At 39.6% G+C, this 12,914-nt stretch overlaps 1 protein-coding gene across 1 annotated transcript in view; it reads left to right on the top strand.

The window, feature by feature from the left end:
• Positions 1 to 4,977, top strand: part of CFAP251 (cilia and flagella associated protein 251) — a 51,892-nt gene extending 46,915 nt beyond the window's left edge. Inside the window, exons 19-21 of the mRNA XM_060785974.2 lie at positions 660 to 888; positions 979 to 1,080; positions 3,885 to 4,977. Of these exons, the coding sequence (XP_060641957.2) occupies positions 660 to 888; positions 979 to 1,080; positions 3,885 to 4,021 (468 nt within the window). The 3' untranslated portion in view covers positions 4,022 to 4,977. The remainder of the gene's footprint in view (positions 1 to 659; positions 889 to 978; positions 1,081 to 3,884) is intronic.
• Positions 4,978 to 12,914: the final 7,937 nt, after the last annotated feature.

The following is a 12,914-nucleotide window of genomic DNA, read 5'->3' as shown; positions in this document are numbered from 1 at the left end:
CTTTCCTATTGGCTCAAGGCAGGGCACAATATAGTCAGATAAAACCACATATTAGAACATTCCATAGCATAATAGCCACACCCACATTTTGGGCTGATTTTCCCTTCCTCCCTCCCTTCCTCCTTTCCTTCTCTGAAGGCAAGGCAGTTTAAAAACAATGAAATGGAAGTCTCTGGAGCTCCATTTCATAGTTTTTGAACTGCCTTGTCTTCAGAGAAAGAAGGGAAGGAGGAAGGGAAAATCAACCCTAAATGGCTCTGCAGTTTTTAAAAAACAAATAAACAGAAACAGAGCTATTTGTTTGAGACTGGATCATCCCTCCTCCTCTTCTTCCCCTTTTAGAGATAAGGCATCTTAAATAAAAAGCATTTTTTTTCAAAAAAAAAGGGGGGGGGGAATGCGACTATTATGTGATGAAATACGGTTGTTAAAATGAAACCATAATAGCATACTTTAAAATATGCCCATATTAAAATACATGAGACAAAAGTTAAAACACAATAAACATAGAATGTGATTTTGAAACTCATAGTTAAAACTGATTGGGTAGGCCTGCTGGAAGAGATAGATCTTCACTGGTGTTTTAAATTTGGACTATAAGTATTGGTAGAACAAAATTACAGGATTCTGTTTGTGATCCCACTTCTTTATTTCTTTAGATTGAAAATATGTTGAATGAAGTCAAATTCAGTGAATACCTGGAGACTGGAAAGCAAGTGACCAGCATCAATTTGGGGGACTTTATCAAGCTTTACATAAATCACCGGCCAGCGTTTGGGCTGTCGAGGAACGAAATACAGCGTGCCTTTCACATCCTGGGCTACGAGGATGAGAACGGAGAAGCTACCATCAACAGGGATGAGCTGCTTTTGCTGCTTCAAAACACAGGTGGGCAGTGTTGGCCCTAAAACCAGTTTGATGGCAAGGGGGCTCCCTTACAACAGCAACTGATCAGCGTGTTCCCTTAACTTCATACAGGAGAGCATTTCACAGAAACTGAGCTGACCGAATGCCTCACCACTTTGTTGGGGGTAAATCCAGAGGGGGGCCGCAGCGAGGTTGGTACCTACGACCCCACAGGTACACCAACGCTTTGAGCAAAAAGGAGTCCACCAAACTGTTTTGTATACTCAGCATGTCCCAGTTCTACAGATTTGCAAAACCAAATTAGTTCTAGTCTTGTCCCCTGGTAGGGAAATACTTGTTGGCGGTAGGGGCTAATTTTCAAAAAGAAAAAAGCATTTAAAAATGGTAAACCAACAACAACTGCATTACCAGCAGTTTGGCAGATCAGAAGCTTTGAGTACCAGCAGTAGAACAATCGAGCTTCACCAATACAGAAGCAGAGTCAAGCTTAAAAAGATATAAAAGACTTTATTCAAAGAACTACATCACTAGATAGAACAGTTAACAGGGCTTAGCTATCTTACTAACTAAATCACAGCAGACACCTTGTCTCTCTTCATGCTCACAAGAGAAGAGCAAAATGGAGCCAGGAGCTTGTCATGTGCTCAGAAAGCGAAGCGTGTTTCTGAGAAGTATCAGTCTAACCAGAAAGGTGATAGAAGGAGAGAACAGAGTGACAGGCTGACACAGAGGCCAATAGGGAAGCACTTTTCCCTGCCAGCTAACTCATCTGCCAATCTGTTATTTACCATATTTGTATCCCGCCCTTCTCAACCCTGAGGGGACTCAGAGCGGCCTCACATATTGGCAACAATTCAGTACCTTAAAATAACATACAATTGGTAAACATCTACATTAAAAACCGGAGAGTTAAAACATCTAAAAACAATTACATCAATTATTAAAATCACATAATCAAAATTTATAATCCAGGGCCATTCTGAATGTTATTGCACAAATTCTGTTTGTTTATTACACTGTAGTTATTCCCCAAAAGGTTGGTTGCAAAGCCATGTTTTAACTCTCTTTCTGAAGGCTAGAAGGGAGGGAACCGATCTGATTTCACTGAGGAGAGAGTTTCATAGTTGAGGGGTCACCACTGAGAAGGCTCTGTCTCTCATCCCTGCCAATCATGCCGGTGAAGGAGGCGGGACCAAGAGCAGGGCCTCCCCAGAAGATCTTAATCTCCAAGTTGGTTCATAGAGGGAGATATGGATCAACAGGAAAGCTGGGCTGGAATCTTCTCCTGGGCTGGAACCATTTAGGGATTTATAGGCTAAAGCCAGCACTTTGAATTGTGCTCAGTAGCAAACTGGCAGCCAGGGGAGTTGTATGCTCCTTGATGGGAACTACAAGCTTATGCAGGATGTGGCTGAGCTCCAACAATGCCTTCTTTAGTAGTTCTTCAGCCCCTCACCCTGATAAGCTAATATAAATGATGCCAATGAAGCCTCTCTCTATTGCCAACTGTTCTGTTTTGCATTGCTTGATTTATTTCTATGTTCTGTTGGCTGCAGATAAACACCCTATGTCTAGGGAGATGATGAAATTTCCTTTTCTTACCAAAACTTCTATAGGCATTTGGCTTCTGTGATTGACTATGTTCATAAATATTTGGAATCACTGGGGTACAAACTTGTCCTTAGTTGTTTTAATACAAAAATGATATCTGAATACTTATGTAATATCATATTTTGGAGTCGTGACGAGTAACAGAATAATACAGCTATTTCTTCAATTGAAAGACACAGTAATTTCAGTACCACCACCAATAAAAATGCATGATATACCTGTGATAATAAGGCACACTCAATTTTTACAGATGTTTATATAGGAAAATAGAACAGAAGAAATACAGTACTGGTACTTCAGTAAAATTAAGATAATACATTATATTGGTGCGGCAGAAAGGTTATATAAATCATAATTATATTTTTTTTATCCCGCCTCTCCTTGCGGGGTACAGCAGGGCTAAAACATGGATTCCAACTCCTGTATTCTTCATCATTAGATTACTAGAGCTGATGGGAGTTGGGATATAGGAACATCTGGAAGGCTGCAGTTGGTTCTGGTTAGTCAGGAGGGTGGAGTTTCGATTCAGAGACAAGGCGTGTGAATATGATGTCTGACATTAAAATGTCCTTTAGCCTTTCCCAATCTCAGAGCCACAAGGGCTGTTGGGTTGCAGCTCCCATCATCCCGAGTCCGCATGGCAGATCATCTAAAGTGATGGGAGCTGTCACTCATTAACATCTGGGGGCCCAAACTGGGTAATAATTAAAGAGCACTGACCGCTAGGTAAAAAAATAAATAGTTGGCCCTCTGTATGCATCGATTCTCTGTCCATGGAATCAATGGCCCTTTGAAGACAACCATAACACTATTTAACATTATTTTTGTTCCTGGGTTATAAATGTTATTTCCTAATTGGTTCTATTATAAAAAACATGGAAAAGGTTTATTAAGCTTCAAAAACTTTGTTTTTGCAGGACATCCTGCAAAACATTTTGCTCCAGTTTTTTTTATGAATATCTTGTTGAGTCTCAAGCAATTCAACAGATTTTGTGGCAGCCACAAAAACAGTTTCTGAAGTAGAACAATGACTTTGAAAGAAAATATCACATAACTAAACAGGAAATCACACTTTCAAACCAGGAAAAGATTTTTCTTTCCAATTTTTGTTACATAGTGCAATAAGACTGATGTAGCCATTGTAAAAATGAGTTTGATACCCTTGGCCTAGAGGTAAAGCTAACTTAAAGGCAAATTTACTAACATTATATCCATGCAGTTCATTCATGGCCACTATCAATATAGTACGCAAGAGTTATTACCAACCTGGCCTCATCTTTTGACCTTACTTGAGCCATTGAAGGTCATTTCATGGTCTGGTCCAAACTGTGAGTCCTCCAGAATGAACTCCATTGGTGTCAATTAATCTTTTTTTCTCCTGGTTTTCCTCCTCCAACGTCCTGCAGGTGCTGATTTATTTATTGAGGAAGATATTCCAGAAGAAATCACAGCAACGCATTTCACCATGCACCTTCTGGGCCTTCCGATGCCTGAACCCACTTTGGGAGAGTCAGAAACTCCCAACAGCAGTAATCTGTCATAGAATGCCTTTAGAGGTTCTCACTCTTTTTTATTCATCGCTCTAACTATGTTGTCTGTAAGTCTCTCTAGAAATTATATCTATTTAATCAAAAATATCTCATTCACTAAAACAAGACTTGTGTCATTTTTTAATATTGTAATGGTCGTTACAATACACAATAGGTAAAAAGTTGTAAGGGAAGAGACATTTGATTAAAGTGTTGGGAAGGGATCGCATCTCTGTGCAAGATTTGCTGCTGCAGATCTGGTCCGCACATGTATCAGTGCATATCTGCGGACCTTTACTAAAGAAGATATATAAAAATGTGCTTTAAGGGGAGTTGTGGCTGCTAGTTTGCCTGCCAGTCTTGCTCTTTGCTGGAGTCATGAAAATTCAGTAGAGAAGAGAAGAAAAATCATTCATTTTATTACAGCACCCTTAGAGAACTATAAATCATCAGGGTGGGGTGCTGTGTTTAACAACACTTATAATACAAGGTCCTGAGAAATTGGAATAGGGCTTATTTTCCAGTTAGGTCTTGTTTTTGGGAAACAACCTCCGTATACTCTAGTTTCTCTTCAGATCATATAAATCTTTCGCCTTTTCCTAAAGACAACTTCCGTTGCCTGATAAACCCCAGTGAGCCTCTCCAACTATCTTATGACCAAGAATGACCTAGTAAATTAGAACTGGACCCTAATCTAGTAGGACTGTTCCAACCCAAGGCCTTCTTTCCCTTACAAATGAAAGGTTTAGCTTCCCCACAGGATCAATAGATGTCTATATTTGATTAAATGATCCAATCTTGAGATGGAGACATGAGAAACAACAGAACAATGTAAAACAAGTTGGTATACAGGAGGGGGAAAGAACTATTTTACCAGCCCAAAGAAAGCCAACTATACTGTCCTAAGACCCATCTTGTTAATGGCTAAGAAGTCAAATGTTTCAACTATGGCTTGCTGACCAAAACAAGGCAACAAAACATGTTGGAGGTTTGGCCTGGTAAGTCCATCATGGCCAAAGTAAGACCTCGGAGGGCAGGCCTCCTCAACCTGAGGCCCTCTGGCTGTTTGGGCACCCAACTCCCAGAATTCCTGTTCATTGAACAAGATGGCAAGGGCTTCTGGGAGTTGGAGGTCCGCAGTTTGAGGTTGCATGACTTAGGGTATCTGCTTGCAGTCCCTGAAGGACTATGGTGCAGGCTTGAAAAACGTGTCCCCAACATGAAAGGTTTGGAATTTGGAAAGCCCCGTATCAGCAAATAGCATTGCATCCTGTCAGATCCCTAAAACTTGGAGGAAAGCAAGAGTCATAGGCCTTTTGAAACAAGGCAGAGACCGTAATGATCCAAAAAGGTATAGACCAATCTTCTTGTTGAGCCGTCTTTATAAAGTGCTGGAGATACTTATCTTGCACAGAATTATGGAAAAAATAGACCTATTTATGATCCCACAATAAGCTACTTTCAGGAAAGAGAAAAGCTGCACATCACAAGTGTTGGACCTGACTCAGCACATTGAAGATGGTTTTGGAAGGCAGCAAGTTACAGAAGCTGTCTTCACAGACCTGTCAGCAGCATATGTCACTGGAAATCATCACCTCCTCCTGAGAAAAAAAAAATTATAATATCACAAAGGACTACCACCTTACTTGCCTTATAGGAAATCTGCTACAAAACAGGAGCTTTTTGTTGAGTTTCAGGGCCAGAAAAGCAAATGGTGAAGACAGAAGAACAGTCTGCCTCGGAGAAGCGTGCTTGCACCATCAATGTTTAACATTTACTCAAATGACCAGCCACTGACAGAAGGGACAGAGAGTTCAATCTATGCTGACAATTGTGCCATCACCGCTTAAACAGGGAGCTTTGAAACGGTTGAAAGCTTTAGGTGCTCTTCAAAGCTTTAGGTGCTCTTATTGCCTACTACAGGGAAAACCAGAAGATTCCTAATCCCATCTAAAATGCAGACAGGTGCTTTTCACCTGAAGAACAGACAAGCATCTTGAACTCTGAGGATTACCTGGGAAGGAATCCCACTGGAGCATTGCAGCACACCCAGATACCTGGGAGTCACTCTGGACTGTGCCCTGACTTACAAGAAGCACTGCTTGACTATCAAGTAAAAAGTGGGTGCCAGATAATAATATATGAAAGCTGATTGCACAACCTGGGGTCACAACCAGACACAGTGAAGACATCTGCCCTTGCGCTTTGCTACTCTGCTGCTGAATGCGCATGCCCAGTGTGGAATACATCTCACCACGTTAAAAAGTGAAAGCTAAATTGCACAAGATTCAATTGGAAATCAAAGAAAAAGAACGTGAATACAATAAACAACCAAAAGATAAAAAACTAGCTGAAGAACTAAAACTATTAAGAATCCAAGCATCAATGATTTTGGTGGAACAAATGGACTGAAATTTAGTAAACAGAAATTTTTCAACATGCAAATAAGCCAGGTAGATGGCTATCAAATAAATTAAAAACACAACACCTATATATATATATATATATATATATATATATATATATATGTATGTATATATCTTCATTGAAACATGAAGATAAAGAAATTAGAGAACAACAAAAGATTAAACAACATCTAAAAGATTTTTATGAGGATCTATACAAAAATGAAGAAGGCTCAACAGAAGCAGCAGTAGAATACATCAAAACTCAAAAGCTTCCAACCCTTCCTGAAGAAGAGCAGGAACGCTTAAATGGATCAATAACAGCACAGGAAATTGATGAAGCAATCCAGAACTTAAAGACAGATAAATCCCCAGGCCCAGATGGCTATACAGCGACATACTACAAGATGATGAAAGATGAAATAACACAAATACTAAAAAAAATAATGAACTCTGCACTGGAAACAAATCAAATACCAGAGACATGGAAGGAGGCCAGCATTATTCTAATCCCCAAAGAAAATTACGACAAAAACTGGTTCAAAATTACAGGCCTATCTCGTTGTTAAATATAGACTATAAAATATTTACATCAATATTGGCAAACAGATTAAAATCAACACTGAGCAATTGGATCAAATCTGATCAAGCAGGTTTTTTACCTGGAAGGCAAATTAAAGACAACAAGGATAATCTTAAACATAATTGAACACATTCAAAATGCAAAAGTTAAAAAGGGGGCACTCTTATTATTGGATGCTGAAAAGGCCTTTGACAGACTAAACTGGAATTTTATTATTGAACTATTAAAGAACCTAAGATACGGTGAAAAAATCATTAACGGAATTCAAGAACAAAGAGCCAAAATTAAAATTAACGGAGATATGACCGAATCATTTCCAATACAGAGAGGTGTGAGACAGGGATGCCCCCTCTCACCCTTATTATTTATACTTGCAATAGAAATTCTAGCAAGAAAAATACGCCAAGATGAAGACCTAATAGGTATAAAAGTGAAAAACCAAAAATATAAACTAAAGCTATTTGCGGATGACATTATTTTAATGTCAGAAAGCCCATTGAAGGACTTTCCTAAAATGATACACTTGGTCAATCAATTTGGACTAGTTGCGGGTCTTTCAATCAATCTACACAAAACAAAAATTTTAGGGACAAAGTTAAATAATAAAGAAAAAGAAGAACTAAGTCAAGAAACAGGAATTGAAATAGCCCTCCAAGCAAAATATTTAGGAATAAATATAACAATGAATAACAAGGATCTGTACAAAAATAACTATGAAAAAACCTGGAATAAAATAAAAAAATGACCTGAAAAAATGGATGAACTTGGAGATCTCTCTCCTAGGGCGAATAGCCACAATAAAAATGAATATTCTACCTAGACTATGCTTCTTGTTCCAGAACATCTCAATGGACATTAAGGAAATAGAACTTACAAATTGGAATGCCGAACTTATGAGATTTATTTGGAGAGGGAAGAAGCCTAGAATAAAGATGAAAAATCTACAAGACACTAAACAAAGAGGAGGATTGGCTCTCCCAAACCTAAAATTATATAGAGAAGCAGTTATATTGAATTGGCTAAAAGAATGGATTCATCTTGACAATCAAAGTCTCATAATTCTTGAAGAAGATACTTTAAAATTTGGCTTACATGCTTACTTAATTTATGGAAAAGTGGCAGAAGATCCAAATTTCAATAAACACCCAATTAGGAAAACCTTGATGAAAATTTGGAACAAGTATAAAAAAAATTTTTTATACAAAAATACCACAATGGACTTCGATCCAGGAAACTTTCAAACAAAGTGGAAACTCTAAAGATAGTAAAAGATGGCCAACATATGTGGAAATACTCAAGAAATCACAAGGTAATCTTCAATTGAAAACACTGACAGAAATAAACCAACAAGGCTATAATATGAACTGGTTTGAATATGCGCAAATACACCAACAGTATCAAAAAGATGTGCACACAGGATTTGAACTAGAAAAGACAGATTTTGACAAGATACTACAATCAAGAAATAAACAACTCTCTAAGCTCTACAACCTCCTGTTAAAATTGCATACAGAAGATGAATATATCAAAGAATGCATGGTAAAATGGGCCAAAAACATTGGACATTCGATCAGCTTGGATAAATGGGAATATCTCTGGAGTGTAAAAATTAAAATTTTCAGAAGCTATTATCTTCTGGAAAATTTCTATAAAATGTTTTATCAGTCCTATATGACACCTGCTAAATTAGCCAAAATGCAGCCACAATTAAAAAACATTTGCTGGAAATGTAAACAAGCAACAGGATCATTTTTCCATATGTGGTGGTCTTGCAAGAAGGCAAAAAGCTTTTGGATTAAGATCCATAAAATTATTGAAAAAATATTAAAGCTAAAAATACCTATGCACCCAGAAACATTTCTACTCGGAATAACAGACAGATCACTGTTGAAGTCACACGACAAACTCTTCACCTTGATGGTAACTGCTGCAAGAATCGTTTATGCACGAGCCTGGAAATTGGAGGAAACACCGGAAATGGAGGAATGGATTGTGAAAGTGGCAGAAGTGGCAGAGATGGACATTCTGACGGGGTATCTCCAGTCAAAAGACCCTTCAGAATTTCGGAAGACTGGGAACCCTTCAAAAGGTTTTTAGAAGGAAAGGCTATTTCAACATGGGGATTCCAAAACTGACTAATACAAAATCCTGTTTTTCATCAAATAGTTTGACTTCCTTCTGAAGAAAGAAATGATGAGGAATCCTTTGTTGCTCTTTTGGTGTGACTTTCTTTTCCATGGTATATGTGTTATGGTGGAACTCCTGAGATGTGAATATTATGTGGATGTTTATGTATGGTTCTCAAGAAAAGAAAAGGAAGGGAGAAAAAGGGAAAAAAATAAAAGAGAAGGGAAAGAATTAAAAAAAAAGAAATAAAAAGAAATATGTAATACTATGTGGACAAGCTGGAATGCTATATGTGAAGATCCCTTACCTTGCCAGCCTGGGTGGCAGGGCCTAGGAGAGGCAGGCTAGTCAGTTTCAGCTTAGAAGGCCTGGCAGAGGGCAGCAGGAGCCATCTTAGTTTAGGGAAAGCTCCAGTTCAGAGAGGGGGAGTGGCCTAGGCCTGAGCCAGCCTTGGAGCAGCCAGGATTGGTTTGTTAAAGGGGGGCGGAGTTGGCCTGTTTGGAGGGAAAGAAAGAAGCTGTTTTTAGTGTTTCAGTCAGTCTGGTTGATGTTAGAGTTAGAGCAGGATTACAGTTTTAGGAGTTCGTGATTAGAATAGGCAGTTTGCCTGAAGTTTGCCAGCGAATTAGGCTGTGGCAAACTGGGTACAGCTATTTAGAGAAGGAATAGCTGGGTTTTATATTTGTAACCAAGAAAGAACCATTCTCATGCAACCGTTACGCTTACAAGAACATTTTATCTGTAACAGCCAAGCCTATTAAACTGCATTCACTTCATTCTGTACTATATTAAATAAACTTTTCTTGTTTATTTTAAAACCTAAGCCTGAGTCAAGTGTACATTTGTGGATTTAGTCCCTTTTCCTTTTAAATCAACCACACCTGTTTTCCTTCAAAGAAGCCCTTTAAAAACACAGTACTTGGTGGTCTAAAAGCCTTTTAACAGTTTAACCAGCTAGAGGGTTCCTGTTCATTTAGTGTATGGTGGCAGCGAAAGTTTATCTAGGGAGGCAATTCCCTCAAACGTTCTATTGGTGCCAAAGTGGTGTGAAGTCTTTATTTTTAAAGGAAGGACAGTTGGTGGGATCTGTTGGCCCCCTCTCCAGACAGCCGTAAAGCAGTTATTATACTATACAATAGAAAAAAGTGATTCCTGGAAAAGTTGTATATGTTGGCATAATGCTAATGAAACATTTGATTGTGGTTTTGGACATCTTTCATTTTACGCAAATTGGGTCTTTGCCAGTTGTCCATGCCTATGTATGTAAAATAGTCAGAAAGCTCTAGTCATAAGAGAGTACTTTGTTGCCTGCTCCCATTCTTGTTTTCTTTTTTATTGATGTAATATCAAGATGTATTTGGACCTACTCTGAAACCATCTTGATCATGAAGATACATTTCTTGCCTTGTAAGGAATCCCCCCAAAAAAATACATTGGCATTTATTTTTTTGCATATGATATGGGGGTGGAAGTAGCTGATGACACTATTGATGTTAGCTAGATAGACACAGTTCTAGTTAGGAATAGTTTGCATGGATTTTCCGTTGAGAGTGTCTTAAACTCGAGTGAATGGTATAATACGTTAAACCTACTTTGTACAAGTTGCTGTCTACATACAGATCTAGACATGTTCCAGTATTTCTGAATGTATATTTTCTGATTATATATGAGATTGTGTCAAATAATTAATTTAAAAAAATATTTAAGAAAAAAGAAAGAAAGAAAGAAAGAAAGAAATAGGAGACAAATGTTATATAGAATGTTAATCTATAAGGTTCATCTCAAAAAGGATTAATATGTAAAAGAAAACAATCCTCATGGTGGTGGGAACTATAAATGTTGTGTATGTATTAAAATAAATATCTTCTATCTATACATATAATAAAAGTCAAAGTTTGTATGCGGCGGTGCGACCGGGTATGTGCCAGCTTTCTGATAGGCTGCCACTGTGGTGCTATTTGCATATGGTTTCTGATTGGCCAGCTGCAACAGGAGCCCCTGGTAGAGAAAGGGTTCATGACAGAAACGGAGACATGAGAGAAGGAAATTTGCATATGGTCTCTGATTGGCCAGCCACAATTCCAAGATTCCGAGATGACAAATAGAGGAAAGGAAAAGGCCAGGGGCTGGGTCAGAAAATAACCAATACAGACCAAACTTGGCACACAGAGCCCCCATGACCCACTCTGCATCCTACTGTACTTTGGAGGAGGATGGAGCATGGATGATGGGACTTGCAGTCCTATCACTCACTTTCTGAGACTGCTGTGAACCTCATCCAATGACTGATCAAGACCAAAATTGGCACATAGACTTTTCATGACCCACTTTATGTCCTGGTGTGGTTTGGACGGGGATGGACCATGGATTATGGGACTTGCAGTACCTTTGCTCAATTCTTGAGAACACTGCAACCCTCATCCAATTACTGAAAAAGACCAAACTTGGCACACTGAGTCTCCATGACTCACTCTACACCCTGGTGTGGTTTGGAGGAGGATGCACCATGGACGATGGGACTTGCAATACCTGCACTCCCTTCCTGAGACCATTACAACAGCTAACAATGATGGATCAGGATCACAATTCACACAGAGAGCCCGCATGACCCACTCTACATCCTGGTGTGGTTTAGAAAAAAATGACAATGGATGATGGGACTTGCAGTCACTTCACTCACTTCCGGAGACCACTGAGACCATCGCCAATGACTGATCAAGACCAAACTTGGCACACAGAGTCGCCATGACCCACTCTACATACTGGTGCACTTTCGAGGAGGACAGACCAAGGATGATGGAACTTCAAGTACCTCCACTCCCTTCCCAAGACAGCTGCAATCCTCATCTAATGACCCATCAAGACCAAACTTGGCACATAGAGTCGCCATGACCCACTCTACATACTGGTGCACTTTCGAGGAGGACAGACCAAGGATGATGGAACTTCAAGTACCTCCACTCCCTTCCCAAGACAGCTGCAACCCTCATCTAATGACCCATCAAGACCAAACTTGGCACACAGAGCCCCCATGACCCACCCTACATCCCGGTGCTATTTGAAGGAGGACGGACGATGGATGATGGGACTTGCAGTACCTTCACTCACTTCCTGAAACCACAGTGACACTCATCCAAATACTAATAAAGACCAAACTTGGCACAGAGAGCCCCCATGGCCAACTCAACATTCTGGTGAGGTTTGGGGGAGAACAGACTATGGATGATGGGACTTGCAGTACTTAAACTTACTTTCTGAGACCACTGTGACCCTCACCCAATGATTGATCAAGAACAAAACTTGGCGCACAGAGCCCCCACGACCCACTCTCCATCCTGGTGCAATTTGGAGGAGGATGGACCACAGATGATGGGACTCGCAGTACCTTCACTAACTTCCTGAGACCACTGTGAGCCATATAAATAACTGATAAAGACCAACCTTAATACACAATTCCTTTCTCAAATTACCCGGGCAGCGCCGGGTCCCCAACCAAGTCTATCTATATCTATATCTATATCTATACATATAATAAAAGTCAAAGTTTGTATGCGGCGGTGCGACCGGGTATGTGCCAGCTTTCCGATTGGCTGCCACTGTGGTGCTATTTGCATATGGTCTGTGATTGGCCAGCTGCAACAAGAGCCCCTGGTGGAGAAAAGGGTTCATGACAGAAACGGAGACATGAGAGAAGGAAATTTGCATATGGTCTCTGATTGGCCAGCCACAATTCCAAGATTCCGAGATGGCAAAGAGAGGAAAGGAAAAGTCCAGAGGGGGCTGAGTCAGAAA

This window comes from Anolis sagrei, chromosome X (assembly GCF_037176765.1).
Source record: "Anolis sagrei isolate rAnoSag1 chromosome X, rAnoSag1.mat, whole genome shotgun sequence".
NCBI lineage: Eukaryota > Metazoa > Chordata > Lepidosauria > Squamata > Dactyloidae > Anolis > Anolis sagrei.
This window is presented reverse-complemented; position numbering and strand designations above follow the sequence as displayed.